Genomic DNA, 25,506 nt, shown 5'->3' with positions numbered 1-25,506 from the left:
TGAATGAGTGAGAAAGTAGAAAGGATGGTTACTTTAGAGTTGAATTGACATGGCAAATCACTTTATAGATATCAGATTATGTAGGATAACAGTATAAGAAGAAGAAATAATGTAGTCAAGCATCGAAGTTAAGGATAAAGAAGATAAAGAAGAAGATAAAGAAGATGATGATGATGGACATTTAGATAACTTAAATTGTGAATTTGTAACCAAAAGTTAATCTTTGTAGGCAAAGATATCTATTGCATGTTACCAGTTGATAGTTATGGATTTGCCTATATGAATGAGAACAAATGTATTAATTTAAATAAGTGTATTTTATCCTATACAGATCAATATTTTTTTAAAAAATAAATTTAAATTTTAAATTTAATTTTATTTTTAAAAAATTTTCTTTAAAAACATCACATCGTACCAAATTTTCACTTTAACTACATGAAACTATGTATGTGTAAATGTATTTAGGCTGTGCATATGATACTGTAATTTAAAAGTATAATTTTAATTTTGCTAGTTGTTTATGTCACAACTATTGTCATTATATTCAGTGATACGATTTATGAGTAACATAGTACAAAAAAATTACTAAAGATTATGTATGATGTGGTATGGGAAGAGGTTAAGCTGGGGTAGTGACACCATGAGTTACTGCACCAGGTGATGCCAACCCTAGTAATGCCACTCTTGTGATGGTACCCAAAGCGACTCACAGGTACAGTACTGTACTTTCTATTACCCCCCCCCCCCAGCACTTAAAATGCAAATAACTGCAAAATGTTACTTGTTGTATCAATTAAGTTTCTACTCACCACATTCCTTTTGGAATGTACCATCTACATCATTGCTGGCCCCCAAACCTATAACTATTTACAGTACTGGTAGCTACATAACTTCCAAAAGCTCTGGGTTTGGTTATGTGCCTTTGTTTGAGAAGTTTCTTGGCCTCATCATCATCCTTCCCTCCCTCCCTCCCTCCCAGCTTGCTGATTTCAATTTGCATTATAGCCTGGTCATAGCAGAATCTTTCTGAAGATATCAGGGAGATGATGGAAGTGATAAACTTTGACATTTCAAGACACCTCTTTAGTGTCTGTGTGAATCCATGGCAATGATATTTTTAATTTATTCTGTTTTTTAACCCAAAGGGAACCTGGCATGCATTTCAAACCGAGCCCTCCTGCCATAGCTTCCCAAGATCCAGTGCACTAGACCTATGTCCCACCATATCTCCCATAAAATTTCTGACCCTTCTGTGAGGTGCTGGCAATATCTGCCATACCAAGAGTACCATTTTTCTTTCGCCTGCTCAGTAAAATGGTGATGATGTGACTCAAGATGGCCAGAAAAAGGAGAAGGCCCAGGATGATGCAGAGGACACCCAGTGTCTGGTAGGACAGTTTAAAGTCCCAGTTCTCAGGTCTAGTCCAACCTACAAATAGAAGACATAAAAAGTGGGGGGGGGGGGGGGGGGGCAAGAAGAAAGGAAGACAGGGGAAAAGTTGTGTTTAAATCTGTTCATTTTCTATATTTTCTTTACTTTTTCTTAACATAGATAAATCTATTTAATCAGATAAGTGTAGCATGCAGAACTGGGGAAAGATTACTTTTCAAATTACAGCTATCTACCAGAATCCCCAGTCAGTATGGGGGATTCTAGAAGTTAATTCCAAGATCTGCTACTGTGGTGTAATTGTGAACATACAAAAAGCTATGATACCATCACTAGTTTCACTCACTGGTGTAATTGAACCAGGTTTCCCAGGGTAGAAGTACTGAGAATTTTTTAATTAGCAGAGTCATGCCATGTCATGTCCTATCATACTTTCCTGTTTCTTCCAAACTTGGTTGTAGTCCTCACTGTTGTTAGTGGAAAAAATCATCTTGATAGCAACAGTATTTGGCCATGTACTCTCTCTACTGTAATTCTTTGGGGCTCTGCTAATGACTATATCAGAGCTGGGAAATACTGTTTTTTTAGACTACAGGTGCCAGATTCTGGGCAAGGTAGTTCAAAATGTAATTTCAGCAGGCTCTATTATTATGACTCCTTCACTCCACTCCCATTTTTTTCTTTTGTTAGATCCCTCCTTTTGCTAGGGATCTAACAAAAGATTATGCATCCAATTCTAATCCTCCTTGTTGGTGGACCTTTTCATACTGTACAATTATAGCACTATGATTCCACTTTATAGCACTGTGATTTCTATTTTTCCACTGCTGCTTAGGCCATTTTGCCTGCTGTGCCCCATTCTCTAGGACCATTTTAGAGGAGCTTAATCAAAAGCATCCTTGTGCACTTTCTATTCAGCCAGTGACAGACAGAAGCTGTTCTGCTCATTCTGCTTTCTATGTCATCAGAGAAGTTCAGCCATTCATAAGTGTAGGGTCTACCCCCACTTCCACAGCCACCACCTGCTTACAACACACAATAAACATAGTATAGTAAATGGCCCCCAGGTACTGTTTTTGAGAATTCTGACACCCTCCCTTGATTTCTTTGGGTCACCTTTCCTCTGGCAAAAAGGGTGAACTCCTTCTTCTGGAGTAGTCATTTGCCTTTTAAATAAGTGACAGGATCCCCTTTAACTATTTAACACTGAAAAATATCAATTAAAAAAAAAAAACAGAAGTAGACTTCTGACCATTTCTGGTTTTAGATTTTGTTCCTTTGTCCCACCTCCTCTGCCCCTTTTTGGCAGTTCATATTGACCCCAGAGGTTCCCAGAAGGAGGTAATGGCCCAAAGACCCACCATCATTGCCCAACCTGCCTTACAAGAAAGAATAGTGCCACATAGTTCCTATGGAAGTGTCTGACAGCCAGGTGGGAATCATGCTTCTGCTTCATTTTGCTGCTGATGTGGTACTGACTTATAAACCATTTGAAACCTCATTGCTGCAAGGCAAATACCTTTCCTTCATAATGCAACATGCTGCTAGCTTGCGTGGAAGTAGTGCTGTCCACAATAGAGAGCATCTTGCTTCAACTTACATGGATTGGGAAGGAGGGAGACTGAAGTCACCGCTGGAGTCACTGCTTCTGTCACTGCTGTATCTGTCTGGTTTCCCAAACCCAATGAACCTAAAATCCAAGGGGGGAGGAGCCTAGATGAGGTAAGAGCCAACACCACTGCTTTAGAAATACACATGTTTACGACTATAGAGAGGGAGACAGAGGTATTAGATAAAGGGATTGTCTAGACTCAGGGGTATAGCTACAGGGATCCAAAATGAGGGCACTGCAATACCTTCAGTTGAGCGTTTAGAAATACAGTTTAGGCATCCAAAGAAAAAGAGTAGACGAAGGCATCAAAGGAATATGACTACAGCAAATATAAGAGTTATAGGTGTCAACAGTTTTCAGTGTGTTACTCCCTTTGGGAACATAAGGAAAATTTCAATGGGAGTAGAATTCTTATTTGAGTGCACAATGCCCTCACTTTGCCCCCCTCTAGCTATATCTTGGTCCCTGCTCTAGAATACATTTTCCAGTGACTGCATCTGGGAGCCAATGTGGGACATATTGGAGGGTGCTGGAATTGTCCAAGGGGAAGCTAGGTACTTCTCAGCTGCATGGATCAGTCACTAATAGTACGCACAGGGATCCTGTAGTACCTTTGAGACTAACTGAGAGAAAGACGCTGGTCACATGAGCTTTCAGAGACTTGAGCCTACTTCCTCAGATGCATGGGCTGGAATTTTATCACTAGGTAACAAAAACTTATCAGGGAGAAGAGAACATCACTGACTGAGAAAAACAGCTCTTCCCACTGGAGGCAACTGAAAGCTGTTCCCTCTCCCCAAAAGTGATGGATGTTGTGATGGTAGCTTCTGCACGGCCTTCTTGCTACTCTTGCCACACAATCCAGGCATTTCCAGATGGTAGCAGCAGGACAGTTGCCAAATGACATCTCAATCACCCTTTCCAGGGATGCCAAACAGCATTGTGGCATGAAGCTCATGCAGCAGCAGGGAAGCCAGAAGGCAAACCAACCCCTCCTTGGATCACATGGCTACCATCTGTATTGGGAAGGGAAGAGAAGTCTTGGCATGGAACACTTCTACAAAACCACACTCTTATTTCTGTGATGGATGAGAAATAAATCTGCTATTTCTATCACACAACACTGACATTCAAAAAATGAGATGTGGGGTGTGTGTGTGGTTTTGACAAAGTTTGGAAAAGCTGTTTTTTCATCTACAGTTCTCAGGATCTCCTGGCCAGCATGGTTGTGCCGCTTCCATTACCAGTGCTCATGTTGACTGGGGGATTCCAGCAGTTCTAGTTCAAAAATAACTTTTCTAAATTCTAATCTTTGAGCTTAGTGCCTGCTTCTTGGCTGCTACATCATCCCCATCCGGTCCCTTCTTTCTCACATGTAGCCTTTCCTGTACTGATCCTCCCCCTTTCCCTGTCTCTTTTCTGACTCTCTCTAAAAGAGGGGTGGTTGAATAGTACTCATGAGTTGAGTACCACATTCCTCTGAGAGCATTGATTAGGGAATGCTTATCAAATTTCTAAATACCACAAAAATGGGAAGGAACAGCTAAGACCACAGAAGACTGAATCAAAGAATTCAAACAGACCTTGACAAACTGGGACACTGGGAAAAGCCAAAAAAATAAAAATAAAATCTGATCAATAGAAAGGAATGTAAAGTGTTGCATTTAGGTACAAAAAGTCAAAGGCACAAGTAAGGATGAAAGAGGCCTAGTGTGACAGTGAAACATATGAAAAGGATCTAGCTGTCTTAGTGGATCATATTTATAAGCTGAATGAGTGAATACAATTTATTTTGGTTATAGACCATCATGAACCAGTTGTATAACACAGCTACTAAAAAGATTAATACAATTGTAGATCAAATTATCAGAAACGTGATGTTCAGAATATAGTTCCTGTCATATCCATATACTTCTGTTATGATTATCCTGAAGTTTATGGATCTGCCATTATAAAAGTTAGGAGAGAAAAGGGGAAAGATCAATGTGGGGGTATAATGATATAGAGAAGTTAAAGAGAAATAAGAACTATTATCCAAATGATGGGCAGAACAGATGGGCGAGAGGGGATGTTGTTTTATGACTTTGTTTACTTCCTAGGATCAGGGGTTTATGGCAAGCAAAGTAACTTCTTTCTGGGACAGATGCAGGAGATAGCAGAGTTAGGGAAGCATAGACACCTCAAAGAATCCTTTGATGAAGTCTGAAGCACCTGGATGGCAAGCTGAGGAAGGAGGAGTTGGATGGCAAGGGGTTTTAAAGGGAACGTTGTTTTGGGGAAATTTAGATTTGACACTAACTAGTCTGTAGTAGACCTCTGTTTTGGAATCCAAATAAATTGTCAGTTAATCTCACTGCAATATTTTCTTGGCTACTCAAATCTTGGCTCGTTAATCCTGACAGTTCCTCTATCTTCTGCACCAGCCAGGCTGCACCTGAAGTACTGTGCCAGATTTGAAGAAGACTTTGAAAAACTGGAGGGAGAAGAAACCAGAATATGGTGTCTCTTTGACAAAGCAGAGGTGAGAACTACGGTGGTGAGGGATTCATGAAGGACAACTGAAAGGCATGGAGAAGAGAAGATTAAGGGGAAGCATAATAGCAGTTTTCAAATGCTTGAAGGTTTGTCATATATAAGATGATTGAGCAGGCTCATTGCTAGAACTCATGAACAGAAACAGATTTTGATTAAAGATTAGGAGAAACATCCTGATGAATAGAAATGTTTGACAGTGGAGCACACAGCCCTGTGAGGTGGCAAACGCTTCTTCTCTGAAGATGCCTAGGTAGAGGCTGGAGGTCCATCTGTCAGGGATGCTGTCAGTCTGCTTTGCATTGAGCTGGGAGCTGGAACAATTACCACCACAATCCCTTCCAACTCTGTGATTCTAACCTAGTCTCAAAGTGGCCTCCTTTTTCTTTTTTTAATTTAAAGGAAGTCAGGAAATCATTCAGGTTTCCCAGTCCTTCCTGGAAAAGTCACAAAGCTACAGTCTTGATATCTCTCTCCTTCTTTAGTCAATTCACCTGTATGATTTACTTGGATAAGCATGTTGTCCACCTGTTATAGTAAACATCTTTAGGAATTGGTGGGGAGTGTAACAGATTGTAATTGTACTAGTCATACATGCCACTGTTTTGCTCTGCAGTGGCTAATTAAATGGTTGCCTTTGGTTGTTTGCTTCTTTTCTTATTCTTGTGCTTTGCAGGTATCTTCTGTGTGGCAGCATTTGTTGGACTATACTAGGACAAAGCTATCCCAGCAGATAGATGGGTAAAGCAGACTGTTTACCTGGTCACTGGTAAAATCACCCTAAGATCCATCTGTAAATTCTGTCACAGAAACATATGTACATATTACTTTTTGTACCAAAAGCATTTTTTTAAAAATAGCAAGGAACCCACAGACAAGATAATATGTTGCATGGTCATGAATAATGCTGGCCTCATGGAACTGAATCCCAGACTTGTAGGATTTCTCATTGGGCTTCATTTTGCATCTGGGCTGTCTTCAGTCAAGAAAGTTTTGAAACATAGAATCCCTTAGCTCTTAGCTTTACCTTCTGAAGATGGCACATAACCAGGCTTAATATTTGATTAGATAAATAATGCAGGCAAGCCCTTTAACTTTGTCAGGGAAACACTAAGTAGATGTTAGTGGGGTATGTTAGTGGACAAAGTAGCTTGTTTTTACTATTATCTACCTATGTGCTTGAGTCCTGTATCAGAGAGAAGTGAAGACAGAAGAACTCCTATTTAGGTGCTCTTGTTTAGGACAGATTGAACGTACAGTAAAGGGATGAGATAGGGGCTAAGCATGGTGTCTTTGTTACCCCCTCATCACCTTTCATAGGCCAAGGGTCTGATTTTTGTTTTCCAGCAGGGAGCCTTTTGTGTCTTTCTCTGTGGCTTCCAAGGTGATGTGGAGCTCTGAAAACCCAATGATCCACATTGTATAAGGAGACAAAACAGAGACAAAAGGTTCCTTACCAAAAGACCCAGCCCTCAGTACATAGAGAGGGATGAGGACAGTATTGGGAAGTGGTGGCAGTCTTATGCCAATTCTACTGTACTTTCCAGAGAAGAACACCTAAAAAGGTCTTTGCCACAGAGACTGATTAAGGTCCAGACACTAATTACCATTACATATCACACCAGCAGCTCTGAACTGGTCACACAGCGTGGCTTTGTTGTAGCGCCATTTACAACTGGCGAGTGAATCTTCATCTCCAGAGCATTCATAATACATCTTGCCCAGCAGTGTGTGGTTGAAAGGCACTCGTGGGGTTGAGGCCTTTTCACTGCAGCCCAAGGAGCGGCAGAGGACGTTGGCCTCATCCTGGTACCAGCTACTATCACATACTGTGTTCCAGATGTCTCGATAATAGACCTCCACTCGCCCAGCGCAAGCATCTAAGCCTCTTGTCAGCCGCCACACTTGGTGATCTGTGAAGATGGTAGGAGAGTAAAGGAGGCAGAGTAAGCCAAGGGAAAATGGCTAGGAAGTGGCCAGTCATCTTACAGTGGAATGTGCCACTGAACATCAGAGCCTAAGAACAGGTGAAATTCTAGCTACAACTGCACATCCAGCTGGTATCATGTATTTGACCCATGTCCAATATATTCATTTAAGTGATAAGAACTGTAAAACAGAGTGTAGTCCTTGTTAAAACTAAACAGGGCTGTCACATTGATCAGAAGACATTTGTTCTCTCTCCTGTTTTCTATATGTCTAACAATAACTTGCAGAAGTGATGAACTAATTAATAGCAGGCAGATGGCAATATTCCAGTTCTGATTTTTTAAAATGATTTTTATATGTCCATTTGATATTAGAGAATTCTTGAATGAGATTTTTACCATAATCCATCAAGTCACAAAATTATCTCCAGAATCCAAAGTAAAACTGTTATACAATGTGGAAAATGAAGTGAGCTTGTTTTCTGCTGTTCCCAAGGACATCAATAGGAGTGTAGTGTCTAAACTGAGGGAAATAACAATGTCACTCTAGTCTGCTTTGGTCAGACCTTACTTGGAATACTGTGCACCATTACTTTACGCAGGGGATCCGTTCTGGACTCCCCCATGTAAAGCAAATTCCGCCTATGCTCGAGCCCCATTTAAATGAATGGGGCTCGTGCACATGGCAGTGTGGTGGTGTGGCAGCACGTGTATGTCATGAGCACGCACCCCATTGTTCCCTAGGGGATGTGCTGCCCCTTCTCCCCACATGGCTTTCAGCGTATGCTGAAAGCCGTGTAAAGCGCGCCCGCATTTGACGCGGGTGCACTGTACTGTGTTTAATTCTGGCACCACAATTCAAGAAGGATGTTGACAAGCTGGAGTGTGTCCAGAGGAAGGTGATCATAATGGTGAAAGGTTTGGAAACCATGTCCTAAGAGGAGTGATCTAGGGAGCGGGTTATGCTTAGCCTGGAGAAAAGAAGGTTAAGAGGTGATATGATAGCCCTGTTTAAATATTGAAAGGATGTCATATTGAAGATAGAAGAAGTTTGTTTTCTGCCGCTCTAGAGAACAGGATGTAGAGCAATGGACTCAAACTACAAGAAAAGAGATACAACCTAAACATTAGGAAGAACTTGCTGATAATAAGAGCTGTTCAACAGTGGAATACACTGCCTCAGAGAGTAGTAGAATCTCCTTTTTTGGAGGTTTTAAATTTAAACAGAGGCTGGATGGCCATCTGTTGGGGGTGCTTTGATTGTATTCCTGCCCTTGTGGTGTCTTCCAACTCTATGATTCATGTTGTGCTTTTCCCCTTAAGTGAAATACATGTGATGTGTTCAGAACACATGAAAGTCAACATCTTAGCACAACTTCTTTAGCTCTGGGGCCTTTGGAGACATAATGTTTATTTCACAGGGAATTATTGAAAAAGTTATAAAGGAAGTCCTCCTTATGTCCCCATCTGTCCCAGTGAAAGTGCTAATCTCTATTAAAATAACCCTGAGCCCTATGGGAAGGAACTGACATTTCTCTTGAACTGATGATGAGTTTCAACCAAAATATACATAACTATCTAAAGCCAAGGATGGCATTTCAGCTTGCTGTTTTCCTTTAGGCCTGCAGAAGACAAGGGATGTGCTTCTAACACCACACAACTGTCAGAATACATCTGAAATGGGCATATAGATTAGAGCAGCTGTCCACATGCAATGAACTGGTATCTGTCATTTCTTTCTGTATCAGCTCTTGACAGCACCATCAGGCTCACAAGATGGAGGAACTGGAGACAAGATTGGATGCTGATCAGCTTCTTCTGCTTCTGGCCTGCTTGAATAAGAAAGAAATACCTCAGCTTCTTCTTGGCCTCCCACCATCCTCAACTCTCAGGCTACACAAGAACTGGAACAGAAGGGAGAAAAACAATGCACTTTTGTCTACACCAAAGCTATCCAGATGAGGAAGTCAAGCCAAATCTGTCCTAACACTTCCTCAGAAGTTGGGAAAGTTACTTCTGACAACCACAGTGCTCAGAATCTCCCAGCCATCATACCATTGTCCATGCTGGCAGTGAAGGATTCTAGAAGAAAGTGACCTTTGTGTTTCCCCCTCTTGTACTTCCAAACCTGGTGGCTTCTAAGGAAATCAATATGATGAAAAGTTGTGAGTGGTTATTGTGGCTTGTTGTTATCCTCCCCACCAGCCCAGGCTTACGAAATGGGTCATCTCTGGATTAAACATCAAACAGACCTGAACATATCACACCAGCTTCTCCTATGTGTCCACAGTCAGGGTTCCTCTCAGCGGGACAGTCCCATAAATAAGATTCAATCCCAAAACATTTCACTCCACCCAAATGGATGGGACCTGTTCTCTTCTGGAAATAAGAGGCATTCAGAGCCTGAATGGCCCGGCCACAACCCAGCTGGTGGCACACAACTGTAGCATCAGCCAGGTCCCAGTTGTCATCACAGACAGTACCCCAGGTTCCATTGTAGTCCACCTCAACCCTGCCAGAACAGCGGCTTCCTCCATTTATCAAACGCAGCCTCAGCATTCCTGGGGAAAAGAAATGGAGAAGAGATGGGTCAAATATAGTGTGGACTATCCTAGGCCCTGAGATTTCAGGGAGGGCCAAAAACTTGTGATGTCACAGGGGGTGGGCCTTGGTGATGTTACAAGTTTGGTGTTACAAGGTGTGACCCCTGGTGATGTCATTAAGCTTGATATCTAAAGCATCAACCACAGTTGCTCAGAGTATGCCATTTAAAAAAAAAAACACCATGTACAGTGGACCCTTGTTATACACTGAGGTTTGGTTCCCGTGTATAACAAAAGCCGTGGATGCTCAAATCCCATTAAATATAATGACATAGCAAAATAGTGTCCCTTATAAAAAATGGAAAAATCAAGGTATGATATTTAAAATTTATACTTTTTTGGAACAATTTCAAACCATGGATGCCTGAATCCGTGTATAAAAAAATCTCTGTATAAGAAGGGCCAACTGTATAACAAATGAGGAAAATACACATACACACACTTTTCAAAGCAGTCATTTTGCTCTGAGATTCCTTCTCCCTGTCTGTAGAATGGAAAAGAGGGGCCAGGTCCTACCAACTTACTCACACCATTCAAGCTGATGGGTTCCATGTTAGTGGGGTGGTGATTTTGTTTTGGTCTTCAGTCCAAACATGAAAAGAGTAGTCCAAGTTGCTGACCCTATTTTGGAGTACTGTATAAGGTTCAGAACCCTGGATAACTCCTCTAAAGTTAAATTCAGAATGGCCTCATCAGCACATTGGCATAAAATCCAATGCTATTGTGCCATGTTGTGCTAGAGTGGCTAAATTAAGCCAGTATAGCAGATATATGCCATTGATGGTCTCTGGGATAAGTGGGAACATTTGGAAAAGGTATTTCTTTGGAATGACAGCTTCCAGAATCTCCCTGTTATCATGCATGTGCAGCAATGTGATTCTGCAGCAAAGAATGCAAATGCTATTTCAGCCTGCATGAATGGAAATATAGTGCCTAAGACAAGGGATGTAATAGTCCCACTATATTTTGTACATAGCAGTGTGGTGGTGTGGCAGCACGCATATGCCATGAGCACGCGCCCCATTGTACTGGTCAGGACTGCATTCAGTTCTGGACATCCAATTTAAAAAGGATGTAGACAAACTAGAGCAGGTTCAGAAAAAAGCAACAATGATAAGAGGTATGGAGAACAAAACGTATGAGGAAAGGTTGAAGGAACTGGGCATCTTCAGCTTGGTGGAGAAAAGTTCAGAGGTAACATGATTGCACTCTTTAAATATCTCAAAGGCTGTCATAGAAGTTTGTTCTATGTACAGGTTTGTTCACTGCTGCCCCAGAGGTAGGATCAAGTCTAATAGTTTTAAGTTACAGGATAGTAGATTTAAATTGAACATTGAACATCTCCAACAATCCCTATCCTCCACTGCCTTGCTCAGATCTGCAAGCATTTCCCCATAACCTTCCTCATCGAGTCTATCCATCTGGTTTGTGGTCTTCCTCTCTTTCATCTACTACCCTCTACCTTTCCTAGCATTATTTTTTTTCTAGTGATCTGTGCCTTCTCATTATGTGGCCAAAGTACAATAGTCTCAACATGATCATCTAAGCTTTCAAGGAGAGCTCAGGTCTGACTTGTTCAAGAACCCATTTGTTTGTCTTCTTGGCTGTCCATGGTATCTTAAGCACTCTTCTCCTAATCAACATTTCAAATGAGTTAATTTTGTTTCTGTCTGCTTCCTTCACTGTCCAGCTCTCACATCTGTACATGATAATTGGGAATACAATGGCCTGGATTCTGACTTTAGTGCTCTGTTATATTTGTAATTAAATTTTTATTTTAAAATTTTAATTAATTTTTTATTTTTATTTTCTAATTGAACATTAGAAGGAACTAATTGACAGAAAGAGTGGTTGGGCAATGGAACCAACTGCCTAGAGACGTGGTGGGGCCTCCTTCTCTGGATGTCTTCAGAAAGAGCTAGCTGCTGGGTGTGCTTTAGCTGAAGATTCTGCACTGAGCAGGGGGTGGACTTGATATCCCTTGAGGCCCCTTCTAACTGTGATTCTATGATTTGGGTGTCTGAATAACTGCAGAAGTACAATAGGGTATTTCTTATGTCTACATGTCAAAATTCTATACAACATAATAGATTCCCCTGATTTTACATTCTGCGGGTCTCCAGCAACTTTATTTTATTTTGGAAATTCAGATTTTGCACATATAGACACAAATGAAGCTGATTTATTGTGTTAGTTCATGCATACATGCTCATCTTTTGTTCACTGTAGTGGTTTAAGTATTGGACTACGACTCTGGAAACCAGGGTTCAAATCTATGCTATGGCAATGGAAATGCACTGGGTGACTGAGGGAGTAAATGAGTTCTTCAAAGACAATTCCATAAATGATCTTTGTTGTTGTTGCATACCTTCAACAAATTTCTGACTCATGGTGACCCTATCATGGAGTTTTCTTAGCAAGATTTGTTCAGAGGGGGGTTGCCTTTCTCTTCCTCTGAGGCTGAAAGAATATGACATATTCAAGATCACCCGGTGGGTTTCTATGACTGAGTGGGGATTTGAATCCTGGTTTACATAGTCCTAGTGCATTGCTCAAACCACTAAACTATGCTGGCTCTCTGTATCCCAAAGCTAGTGCTTTTCAATTGAGTCAACTTCACCCTATTCAGCTGCCAATCATTTAGTCTCATTCTTAAAATACAACAGAATAACATGTGCAATAGGGGTGGTAGTAGAATGAGCTGTACTACCTAATGTTGCAGTGGAGGTCCCCATGTTGACTGCTCCTCTACATTTTTTTTTGGGGGGGGGGGGGATAGCAACAAGCTAAATCCTTGAAATAGCAAACCTGCATAGCAAATCACATTCTGGATCAGAAGTGTTCCTCTTAATTTGCTATTTGCAAGAAATTTCTAAACATGAAAAAGTTGTCAAAAAACTATTACCTCCATCTTCTACAGGATAAATCAATGCAAGCCATTCTGCCATGTGGAACAAAATGAAGTAGCAGCATTCTTACATCAAAATAGGCTGCTCTGTTTCATAATGTAACAATCCTGGAAGGATTCAGATATAGTAATTATCTGGAATTTCACAGCTCTGGAAATGTTGACTGGACTTCCCAACCACTTACTTTCTATCTAAAGATCATAGCAAAGAAAAAAAATCAGTTCTTCATTAAGCATCACACCCTGGAGTGATAAAAGATGTCAGATTGCCTTAGCCTCAGCTTCTCTGACCACTGCATTTTGTAAATTAATTTATTTTGTTTGATGTCTGATCATTAGGAGGTAATTGAAGGAGACTTCATTTGTATGTTTGATAACTCAAATGCAGTCTAAGATGCTAGAGTGAAAACATGCTATCACCTATTTTGATCCTGAAATCTATTCTCATACTGTAGGATGTGGCAAAGGACAATATGCCTTGAGGCTTTGAACAGAGGTTGTTGTTGTTGTTGTTTATTTGTCTGACAAGAAGCTATGGGCATAAGCACACTTTCCTTCTCTCAAATGCAGAAAACTATTTTTAAAAGTCTGAACAAAGACTCCTACCTTTGCACCACAGAAAATGAGGAGTGGTACTCAGTTCCACTTTCTGAGAGATCTTTTATGGAGTGAAAAATCCTACTATGCCAGTTATCAATCCACTACAAGGAAAGAATTTGTGTGGGTTTAACATCTGTGAGAGAACTATTATTATCCTCAATGCTATGTCGTACACAGAGATTCACAATGCTTCTAGGACTAACACAAACACACTAGTCATGCTGAACAAAGATTAGGAACATACAGTGGGCCCTCTGTATCCACAGATTCTTTATCCATAGATTCAACTATCAATGGCTTGAAAATATTTTAAATATATATAGATTCTAAAAAGCAAACCTCGATTTTGGCATATTATACAAGGGACACCATTGTACTATACCATTGTATTTAATGGGACTTGAGCATCCACAGATTTTGTTATTCATAGGGGATCCTGGAATCCATCCTCTGTAGATACCAAGGGCCCACTGTATCTCAATGCAGATGTTTTTATACTATAACTTCCATTAGCCTTTATCAGAATAAAGGTGGGGGATGATGGAAGTTAGAGTTGAAGAACATAGGCTTCTGTAATCAGTTCCAATATGGATCGTGTCAAGAGCCAGCCCTGGTATAGGTTGCTGTAGAAATCCTCAGATTCAGACAAAGGGATAAAGGAAGTGGTCACTAAATAAAAGAAAAGCAACAACAACCCCAAATCTGCTCCGCTCTCCATCAGTGGGAGGGGTGCAACAGAGATTGCCACCCACACAACATCCTGCCTGTTTGATGAAAATGTCACTGAGGTGAGTGTACACAGAGCTCAGGGTAACCTCAAAAGCAGCAGTGAGGTAAATACCACTTACTGGGAAGAATTCCCGTGGGGGAGGTGTTAGACCTTCCCTCACAAGTAACTATCCATGCTTCTAGAACCCCGGTCCCATAGTACTGCCAGAAATGAATATGGGACTATATTTGGGAAATGTAGGGATCTATTCCCTAGGATAAAGAGAAAAACAGATCTGCCACAAGTAGATGAGGTGTAGCCCATTGCAAGCTGTCCCTATGCCATTGTTATCACATATGGATTTTAATAAAATTTTGGAATGAGTGGAGTTCGCTCTAACCCCAAACTGACCTCCTAGAGGAGCCGCCATTTCCCCCAAAGCGAGGAGGACACGTAGTCAGCTTGCCAAGGAGAAGGCAGGAGCCCTAGGAATAATACACTTGGAAATTCCCCACAGGAAGTTTGAGAGTTGCTAGACAAGAATAGCCACTGCTTCCAAAAGTAAGAAAATACTTTGGCCTCACACCTGATGAGCTAGTGATCAGCTTAATGACTCACCCAGCGATCTGGTTGCCCACCTGGTTGTGCCCAGACCTAGTCGCATTGTCCTAACACACCCTCTCCTTGGCTTAACAAAAGCCCAGGTAAACAAATCCTTTGTCTCGGCTTCAGCTAAGCCATTAAGCTCATTACTAGAGTCTAGATTCAGCCTATAAAAACCTTAAGAATTGACCACTCGGTGTGCTATTACCAGATTGCAGTCTGGTCCATGCCAGTCTGGACTCTGATTTTAGCTCCCTCTGCCATCTTTCCTCCCCACATTTGGGTGGCCGTGCTTCTTCCTTCATCCAAACCTGCATTGGACTTCCCAGAGAAGACTTCTAAGGTAATGTATCTTCTGTAGTGCTGCCTCTCTCAACCTATCTCCCAAATTCATCCCTTTGCTTTCCGCAAGCATTGAATGTGTGTGTGGGGGGAGGGGAGACCTTTTGCTGTAGGTGTGTTTCTACTCCAATAAACTGTAGACATTTAATTGGAAATAGTCTGTATCCACGTAATCTCTCAAGGGATCCTTTGGCCATCCTTTGGTATACATTCTGAGACATGGTCTCGCGAAGGCTTTGTTAGGATCAGCCCTCCAAGCAATTTGAGCTAATTAAAATTTCCCCTAATTAGATCCTTCCTACCACCATGCACATGGACCTGGTGCCCTGGATGCAAGAACATCCAGGCTAACAAATCAATAATGTGCCATTGTGTTTTTGGATGCTGTTAACTCTGAATAATACATGGTTCATCCAATCTCAGAATCAAGTGGGGTGACGTACTCATCAAAATTGGTGTGTACCCTTTTCTGTATGGTACAGAATAAGCCTATCAGATCCAAGTGTTTCTGCAGTTTTTGGCAGATTAAACCTCCATGTCAGGCTTAGCGCTAACTAATGGCACATCTTGCTCTTCATTAAGTAAGGGCAGCAATAGCTAGGTGGCACAGAGCTGGCATATTACCTTAACCAACAAGTATTGTTGGCATTTTCCTGTATTGTGTGGTATATGTTAATAAGCCTGTGCTTTTTATGAGCCTGATATCATGAAGATACCATTCAGAAACTGTATTCTAGCAGCTGTTCTGGACATTGTGTTCTTTAGAAGTATAAATCAATTTGCTTTCCATCCCCTCTTTACTTACATAAAACACTTGGAAATATTCCAGAAATCTTTCTTTTGATATGTACTTATTGTTAGAGATAATAACTTCCTACAGTGTTTAACTGCTATTCTGACCCAATCACTCAAACTGCTAGGCAGGATTTAGAATAAAAGGGTGGTTTGAAAGAACTCCTTTTTCTGTTTGGGTGGACCTAGGGAAGTGAGGATGAAGGCAGATGTAACGGTTTAGAGGTACTGAGGGCAGCTTGACAACTGTCTTAAATGCAAGCATATTTTTTTATTATTGTCCTGGATCTGAAAAACTACACTTGAATGTTTTCAGAATGAGCTAAATTAAATTTGATTATCAAGAATATGTTAGTTAATGAATGTGGAACATCCCTAGGGCATACATACTACATTCCTAGAAAGATTTGGCAATTGTTATTAAAGTGTGGTGGTTTTTTAAAACACACACACACACACAAATAAGAAAATATAAATATAGAGTTTAGAGGAAGGAAGGAAGGAAGGAAGGAAGGAAGGAAGGAAGGAAGGAGCAGTATTTGATCTCCTAATACAGTGGACCCTTGTTATACACTGGGGTTTGGTTCCAAGATCCCCTGTGTATAACAAAATCCGTGTATGCTCAAGTCCCATTAAATATAATGACATAGCAAAATGGTGTCCCCTATAAAAAATGGAAAATCAAGGTAAATTTATACTTTTTTGGAACATTTTCAAACCGTGTATGCTTGAATCCATGTATAAAAAATCCATGTATAAGAAGGGCCGACTGTATATAAGTGTAGGTCAGTGAGACCCAGTGACACTGGAGACCAGCATTCGAACCTTCACATGGCCATGGAAACCCACTGAGTCACACTCTCTAAAGGGCCAATCAGACTACAGAAAAAAATGGGTTTGAAATCGATTCTTCCACGTGAAGTTCATATTGGGCCCGATTCTGTCACAATCCATGTTGGGGCTTGCACAAGGAAATGCCCCTTACCCCAGGGTATCCAGATTCGGGCTAAAATCCGTCTTTTCTCAAAAGACTCAGGTTGCACCAAATTTGAACTTGCCCTTAATCATGATCGGGGCAAATTAGGGAGGGATTAGGGTCAGGGGGCGGGCAGAGGTCAGAGCATTCCCTCCCATCATTAGAAGGGAGGGGGAGGAGGAGGAAAGAGCCAAAAAAAGGGGAATCGCTGGATGCAAAGGGTGAGAGGAGAAAGGGGGAAATCAGGGGTGACTTTTGGGCTGCAGAAGGCTGTCAGAGAGAGGTGGGGGATGGAGAAAGTGATGGAGGAGGAGGAGGAGGAGGAGGAGAAAGGGGCCGTGGGAGGAAGGGAGCCATGGAGAGGATTCTAAAACAGAGCAGGAGGAGGAGGAGGATGAAGGAGCTGAGGGAAAGGATCAGTGGGCATCCCCGAGGAAGGAGAGGGTCTGAAGGAAGGAGGAGGAGGAGGAGGATTTCCAGGGGGAATTGGGTTGTGGGGCTGCGCTGGGGCATGTAGGGAAATCAGGCTGCTTGTTCTACTTTCATTGTCAGAGGGAGGTGGGGGTGGTGGAGAAAGCTCAAAGGGAGGAGAGGGTTGGAAGGAAGGAGGATTGCCCAGGGAAGTAGGGCTGTGGGTCCAAGCTGGGGCATGTAGGGAAATCAGCCTCTTTTGACAACTTAAGTGCATTATTTTTTGGGTGCTTGCTTGTTCTACTTTCCTCTTGCTCCTGGATTATTATTATTCTTATTATTTGTGTTATATGAGGATGCTACAGGAATGCCTGCGCTGCATTTCCATTTTATTCCCAATTCATTCCATGGGTCTACTTTAGTTGGAACTGACAGATCACGCTCTCTCAGCCTCACTGGAAGGCAATGGCAAAGCTTCTCTAGCAGGAGGAAAAGGGTCAGGTCAGATCAGGTCAAAGGCAGGGTACGAACGGAGCTCACATCAGGCACCCCCCCCTTTCATATATTTTTAAAATTATTTTTGACCAAATATGCGCATGAGGCAGATAGAACAGGACTAGCAGCTTGTGCAAGGGGTCTCTCTGCTGCTTCAAGCAAAGGGGAAATGTTGCAAATGCAAATGTTACAATCCTACAATGCGAATGTTACATTTTTTGCTCTTGTCAATTAGGCAATGATACATGCTTTTGCTACTGAATTCAGAGGCAGCCCTGAATTGCTTTTAAAAGAAAAGAAAAAAAAAAGGAATGTACTGTATGGCAATTGCATCCTTTACTGGCATTTCTGAGGGGAGGAAATTATCATCATCATCATCATCATCATCATCATCATCATCATCATCATCATTTCATGTGTAAGAGGCATTCTGGAAGCAAGGAGTGGGGGATGCATTAGCTTGCATGGGATTGAAAATGGGGACGGGACAGATCTGACCCAAATGCCCACATATACACGCAACACACAAAAAAGAGGTTTAAAAAAATTGACACCAGGGCATTTTGTGCATGGCTCTTTAAAAAAAAGGAGGGGGGAGGACACCTCCGATGCCCCTGCAAAAACGTCACCAAGACGATCGCTTGATTGATAGCAGGCACCTTTGGCAGCAGGCACAGAATGCATTCGATTTAAAATGCCCCTCTTTTTGTAGTGGGCACTTGCTAACGGAGAGATTCGGGGGAGGGGCATCCGAATCAGCCCCGTTCCTTCCAGGTTTTTGATGCCAGTCTGAATGGGGCCTAAGCTTCAAAGGAAGGCAAAGCTAAACCTCTCTGAACAAATCTCACCAAGAAAACCCTGTTATAGGGTTGTCTTAAAGTCACCATAAGTCTGAAATGACTTGAAGGCATACATCAAGAATGAAGATCTGTGATGACCACTGTTGTATATTAAACCTGTTTTTGCCCTGAACACCACTGGAGTTTACAGTTTTCATTTTCTGGGACAGCCACTTGATACCACGAGGAAGACAGAATACAAACCAAGGGACTTACTGTACCTGGCAATAAAGGCTTTGTCGCTACACCAGTCACAGCTGGAATTTTCTTCCATATCAGCAAGGTGATGAATCTGCTTTGAGACCCAGTCCAAACTTTAAAGAAGCTATCCAAGGTGTTGAACCCACCCACACACCGCATTTGGGATCAGTATCTTGTATAGTTGCTTTAATGTCTGAACTAAAAGCCAGAACTGACGTATTGCCCCACTGACATGGGAGCCACTAGTAACCACTGGTTTCACACAAATCTGTTCTGTGCTTCTTGTTCTTCAAACACCCATAGGACATTTGCATTCAAGAATCATGCACTGCTGTGCATACCACATCATTTTGACTTAACCATTAAATAATATCTTCCAACTGCTTGATTCCAAGAGCAGCTTTCAATGTGTTGGTTCTGTGTAGAGCCAGCTGTGTTTTGTTGCCACCAAATATTGACATTTGGCACTGCTTCTCTTTCATGTCTGGCAACCTTCATGTCAAGCAGCTGCCCACGCAGTCTTAGCAACTTCAATGTGAAAGGTCTCCAAGTGGAAGTGTTACCGACTGGTTGCAGAGAACCATCACATCCTAAGCCACATCTGAAGCTACTCATGACACATCTGTGCTTCTATACTTTGTTAAAGAGACTAAGTGCTGAAACCTTGGCAAGAGGAGAATATAGCTGAAGGACTGGAGGCCAAATCTATGTAGGACATTTCCGCTGCTGCTTTCAAGTAGAGCCTGGAAAAGTTGCTGTTTTGTAAGTTTACAACCAGCGCAACCATGCTGGTTAGGGAATTCTGGGAGTTGTAATCCAAAAAAGTAACTTCCACAGACCTTCCTCCTTTGCCTACCACTTCTCAGTTTCTTGGCTTCCCAAGTGGCAATGAGGCTATAGGAGATTAATGGAGGGACAATGATTGGACAGAATGGATTTGAAGTCCATCATAGAGGACTCTGGGGTGTACTCTTTGTTCATAGAAAACCTTCACTTGGTTTGGTGCAGTGCACAACTCTCAAGAGTGCTGTTTTTGGCCAAGCAGGTAAAGCTAGTATCTGCCCTGGGAGACTCCTCTTCAGGTGTGCAATACTCAAGGTTTGCTTTAAATGGATGCCGTCTATCTCCCCCCCCCCCCAGCTGTGTATCAAAAAAGGAAAGGAAAGGCAGTGGAACAGAAGTCAAGAGGTCAGAGGTAGACTTGACCTTCTTCCTTAGCATTCACTTGTTCCAATATAAAATGGCTAGTGCTAGATGGATGAATATGTCACTTTTGATTTCTCCACATTCAGCTTTTTTAAAATCTCAAATTCTTTGTATTTCAAATATGAAGACATTTGTAAATCTCAGAGCATTCTTACAAAAAAGTGAATTGAAATGAAATTCCACACCTGTTCCTAATATCTGCTATTTCACCTCATCCTTATGCAAAATGTACCAGGAATATAAAAAAAAATTATCTGAAATGAAGTCTTCCATTTGTACTCTGTACTCTCTTTTCCCTCTGTACTCTTACCTGGCTCTGCAGTTATGCTGTCTTTGCTGTTGTTTCTGAAGGCAGAAGGCCCAGTTGGCTTTGCGTACACTGAAATAAAAACCGACAACATGAAGAGTGAATAACCACTGATGTCTCACCCCAAGACCCCAGCAGGAAAAGGGCATATCACCAGAGGGTGAAAAAAATTGAGCCATGGAATTGCCTTAAGCAATCTGGAGTGGCTCCACTGTATATAATTAAGGGTTAGTTAGCATTCAAGAACAGGTTTATTGGTAATCTGGGGGTGAGGAACCTTTGTGAGATCAAATTTATAGCCAGGATATTTCTGAGGCTCTTTTCTAGCTGGGGATTTATCTACTCAATATGGAATGCCTCAATATGAACAAATATCAAAGGTTCAGCCCCTCCTTCCTTGTATCCAACAAGCCTACAAAAGTCGATGGGATAAAATATAATGCCACAGAGGAGCAGTTATTTATGGAAGCCTCACACAAACTGTTTATTCCAAATATAAATCTAAAGAAAAAGATCACAGGAGAGACCCTGGAGATACATTCCTTCTTAAATATTGCTAAAACACTGTATTGTTAGTGAAGTCTTACTTTTTAATAGATTTTTCTTTTCATTCCCCATGGCAATTTTTAAACCCACTTTTCATGTTTATTCATGCAACCATCTAAATGAAATATCAGTATGCTCTGTAGAAATGAAACTGCTAATATTAAATGCAAATTTATTCCAAATAATTATCTTAATTAATTGATTTTGATTAAATTTCATGCATTTCCTCAGTTATAGAATTGCTTGATATTCATTCCAAGCTAGAAAATGCTACTATTGCATTTTGTTCGTTGCTTAAAACAAAACAACAACAAAAACATTTTTGAGGTGGGAGAAATGTTCTCATATTACTCAAACCATGGATAAATGTAACCCTAACATTAAACAAATTGGTATGACGAATTCCAGGCTCAAAGAGTTTTAGCAGTACAAATTATGAAAATGTCAGGTATGCATCACAGATAAATTTAAACATAATTTTGACATGAGTGTTCAAAAGCAAGCAAAGCCACCACAAAATATCACTACTGTACTCATTTTAATCTTGGAGAAATCTTGTATCCATAATTGTAACCAACAATTTGAGGCTTCAGTATTATAAATGGAATGAAGTATTTTTAATGGCAACATTTGGGTCTCTAGTAATTTCCAATTAAATAGTATGAATGTTTGCCATGCAGAGCTAAGACTGAACAGCAGAACTGGAATCCTAACACCTGGCATCTAGTTTATAATGGTCATGAATATATAAGCATAAGCATACCAGGGTGCTGTCACATGGAAGAAAAGAAACATTCCCAACCCACTCACCCCCATTCCAGCACTAACTTGTTTAGATGATGCACAGGGCCAAAATAGGCAGAATACAGGCCCAATCGGCACTCTAGGGCAGTTCTCTTGAATAAAAATAGTCTCCTTTTTCTCTGGATCAGGACAGAACCTCAGGTGAATCCCCTGGACCTGTGGACTGTACACTAGTGTGGAGATGGGGAGAGGACCTCTTCTGCTGACCTCTTCCTACCTGAAACTTTCAACTCACTACAAAACCTTTCCCCCATCATGATGGATACAGCCTACACTTTGACATAGAGTTGCCTGGATGCATATGGCAGGAGAATGATAGAAAATATTCTGCAGTTGGATAGCAAATGAAAAGATGAAGAAAGCTGTGCAATAAACTGATGTCATTTGACTGGAAAGGGAAGCTTTTCTTATGCTTCTCAAGGGTTACTTAGGACTTCTTTGTCTTGCAGGAAAGCAGATGTGAAGATGCCCAGGCTAGCAAATTCATGATATTGGCTTCTAAAAGGCCAGTAAGTGGCATGGAAGAACCTATTTTCAGTTTTTGTAACTTTTTTTTTTTTTACTAAATAGTATTTTCAAATTGAAAAATACCTCAGATGACTTGACAGACAAACAATAAATAAAGGCAATAAATAAATACCCAGTGGCAACATTGTGCATTATACTTTTCTATATATGATTAGCATATGAATCTGTGGCTGCCTCTGTTGAGTTGCATAGCAGTAGGGTAGATAGATTCAACATGGATGGGGGGAGCTTCTGATCTTTAATAGCAGCATGAAAATGGAATTTTAGTAGTGCCTGATAAACTGCATCTGCCGAAATTAACTATTCTACTCAGCTATTAAAGGTGCAAAAGCCCTGACCTCTGTTCCAGCTGACCACCCTATGCAGGAAATTGGGCAAAGTCAGGTGTTTAATTCCTTTTTTAGCTAATATGAACTAGCTATGTCTCAGCATCTGATAAAAAGGATTGTGTCTACTCAGACCAGCTTCCTATTAAGTGTGCATATGATTACCACCTAAAGTTTAAGCTTGTTCTGCACAAACACATATTATAAGCACATGGAATGAGAGAAGCATGAGCTAAGAGAAGCAAGAAATAGTAAAAAAAATAAATAAAATGAAATGGAACTCATAAACATAGGAATGTTAGGGTGAGCTAGCTAAAATGGACCGGAATGGGTCACTTTGACTCAAATAACTATACAGTGTTCTACTCAGGAAATGAAAAGTTATGAAAAAATGGGGTGGCTTTCATACTAAGGAGAGATGTGGCAAAAACAGTCAATGCATACAATGCAAAGTCAGACCAAATCATGTCACGTAGGCCCGTTCCGGACGGGCATAAAGTACACGCTCTGTGCATACTAGGGTTGGGAAGGGGCATCACTTCCTGATGCCCCTAACCCTAGTATGCGCGGAGTGCATACAAAATGGCGGCGCCCTTCCACACAGGTGCTGCCATCTTGATGTAGCGGATGCATAGTGTCCGCACGTCGCGTCCCTAAAGTGATGCCGCGAGTGCGTGACTAGCGCCTCGCAGCGCCACTTCCGGGACGCAAAAAGAAGTGCGATTTTCGGGCTTCTTTTTGCCACGTCCAGGAACCGCGCAGTTTGGCCGCTGCGGTTCCCTGACGCAGCAACCGGCAGCGCCTAAGACTCCAAGAAAACCTACAGATATCACTACAATCCAAGAATATGTGCCAACCACAGAGGCAGGGAAAGAGGAAATTAAGAGATTCTGTGAAGGAGACCAGGAAGAAAATGACAACACACCATTACAGGACTTCAAACTAATCATAGGAGACTGGAATATGAAAGTAGGAAGCAAAGCAGAATTAAAAACAGTAGGAAGATTCAGATTAATTAAAAGAAACAAAGCAGGTGGATGTCTTGACATAATTTTGTGACGCCAGCAACCCATTCATTGTAAAAACCTTCTTTATACAACCAGAGAGGAGACTATACATATCGCCAGATGATCAATAGAAAAAAATCAGACTATATATTTGGAAGCAGAAGATAGAGAAGCTCTATTCTTGCGGCCAAAACTAGACCAGGCACTGACTGTGTAACACATAATAAACTACTCATATGAAAATTTAGAGTGAAGCAGAGGAAGAAATCAAAACCAGCCATTATTCCAAAATATTATTTGAACAGTATCTCAACTTAACTGACAATGCAAGCAACAGATTTGCACTATTAAGCATAAACAACTGAGAATTAGAAGAACTATGATCAGAAGCCAGGGACATAATAAAAGAAGACTACAGAAAGACACTATCAATGGCCAGAAAGAAAGAGAAGAAACAATGGATGACAGATAAAACGCTTCAAGGAGTAAAGGAAAGAAGAGAAGAGGGAAGAAGTGGAGATAGGAATAACACACGAACCATGAATGTGAATGTACAATGATGAGTGCAAAGGGATAAAGGAAACTACTACAGTGATCAATGTAGAGAAACAGAAAACAACAACAAAAAGGAAGAACAGAGACCTATTTTTCAAGATCTGGGAATTCAAAGAAAAGTTCAAACAAGGGCCAGGATGCCCTATGACAATAAAAAGAAAATACTACAAGATCAGGAAAAAAATATAAAGACTTTGAATGCATTATACAAAAAGGTTATATAAAAGAAATTTAAAAAATGAACAACACATGGAACGACAAACCATATGGACCATATGAAGATGAACTCAAAATTGTAAAAAGTGAGGTGGAAGCCACATTAAGAAGAATTTGGAAAATTAAGTCACCAGTTGATCTTGCAATTGAACTGATACAATTCGCACAGAATCAATTCTAGTCTTAACTAATATATTTCAACAAATATGGAAAACAAAACAGTAGCTAACAAACTAGAAACAATCAATATAAATCACCATCTACAAAAAAGGAGACACAAAAGACTGTAGCAGTTAAAGGACCATAGGATTAATTTCCCATGCAAGCAAAATTATGCTGAAAATTCTGCAATATAGATTCCAACCATACATGGAGAGAGAAATCCCAGAGTTTCCAGCAGGATTCGGGAAAGGAAGAGGCACTAGGGATCACTTTGCAAACACAAGGTGACTAATGGAGAGCACTGAGGAATTCTAGGGGAAAAAATAAGCATGTGTTTTCTAGACTACAGCAAAGCATTTCACAGCATAGATCACGAAAAACTATGGATGGCTCTTAAGGATATGGGAGTGCCACTGTAGTCTATGCTGTCAAATGCTTTGCTGAGACTCCTGATGAGAAATCTGTACTTTGGACAAGAAGTTGCTGTCAGAAAAGAATTCAGAGAAATTGACAATTGAATGGAACAGAATTTGGTTCCCAGTTGAGAAAGGGGTCAGGCAAGGCTGCATTCTATCACCCTATTTGTCCAAATTGTAGGTAGAAAATATCATACAAAGAGCAAAATGTAGACAATATTCTATATTTTCTGTATAGAATTCTGCATAGAAAATATAGGGAAATGGAGGAGTAAAGATAGGAGGAAGGAATATCGACAATCTAAGAAAACATCATAGACGTAAAACAATTATTAAGGAAGGTAAAAAAAAAGGAAGTGAAAATTCAGGCATAATGCTGATCATAAAGAAAACAAAAATAATGACTCCAGAAGAACTACAGTCAGCCCTTCTTATCCATGGATTTCTTATCCACGGATTCAAGTATCCATGACTTGAAAATACTTTTTAAAA

At 40.9% G+C, this 25,506-nt stretch overlaps 1 protein-coding gene across 1 annotated transcript in view; it reads right to left on the bottom strand.

Annotated features, from left to right (window-relative positions):
* The window catches only part of CD6 (CD6 molecule), a 74,406-nt gene that overhangs the window by 10,989 nt on the left and 37,911 nt on the right, over positions 1–25,506 (bottom strand). Inside the window, exons 2-6 of the mRNA XM_042445542.1 lie at positions 20,458–20,526; positions 9,715–10,023; positions 7,142–7,447; positions 2,991–3,080; positions 1,280–1,429 (exon numbers count right to left, since the gene is read on the bottom strand). Of these exons, the coding sequence (XP_042301476.1) occupies positions 1,280–1,429; positions 2,991–3,080; positions 7,142–7,447; positions 9,715–10,023; positions 20,458–20,526 (924 nt within the window). The remainder of the gene's footprint in view (positions 1–1,279; positions 1,430–2,990; positions 3,081–7,141; positions 7,448–9,714; positions 10,024–20,457; positions 20,527–25,506) is intronic.

This window comes from Sceloporus undulatus, chromosome 1 (assembly GCF_019175285.1).
Source record: "Sceloporus undulatus isolate JIND9_A2432 ecotype Alabama chromosome 1, SceUnd_v1.1, whole genome shotgun sequence".
NCBI lineage: Eukaryota > Metazoa > Chordata > Lepidosauria > Squamata > Phrynosomatidae > Sceloporus > Sceloporus undulatus.
Note: the sequence above shows the minus strand (reverse complement) of the source record. Positions and strands in the feature narration are given on the sequence as shown.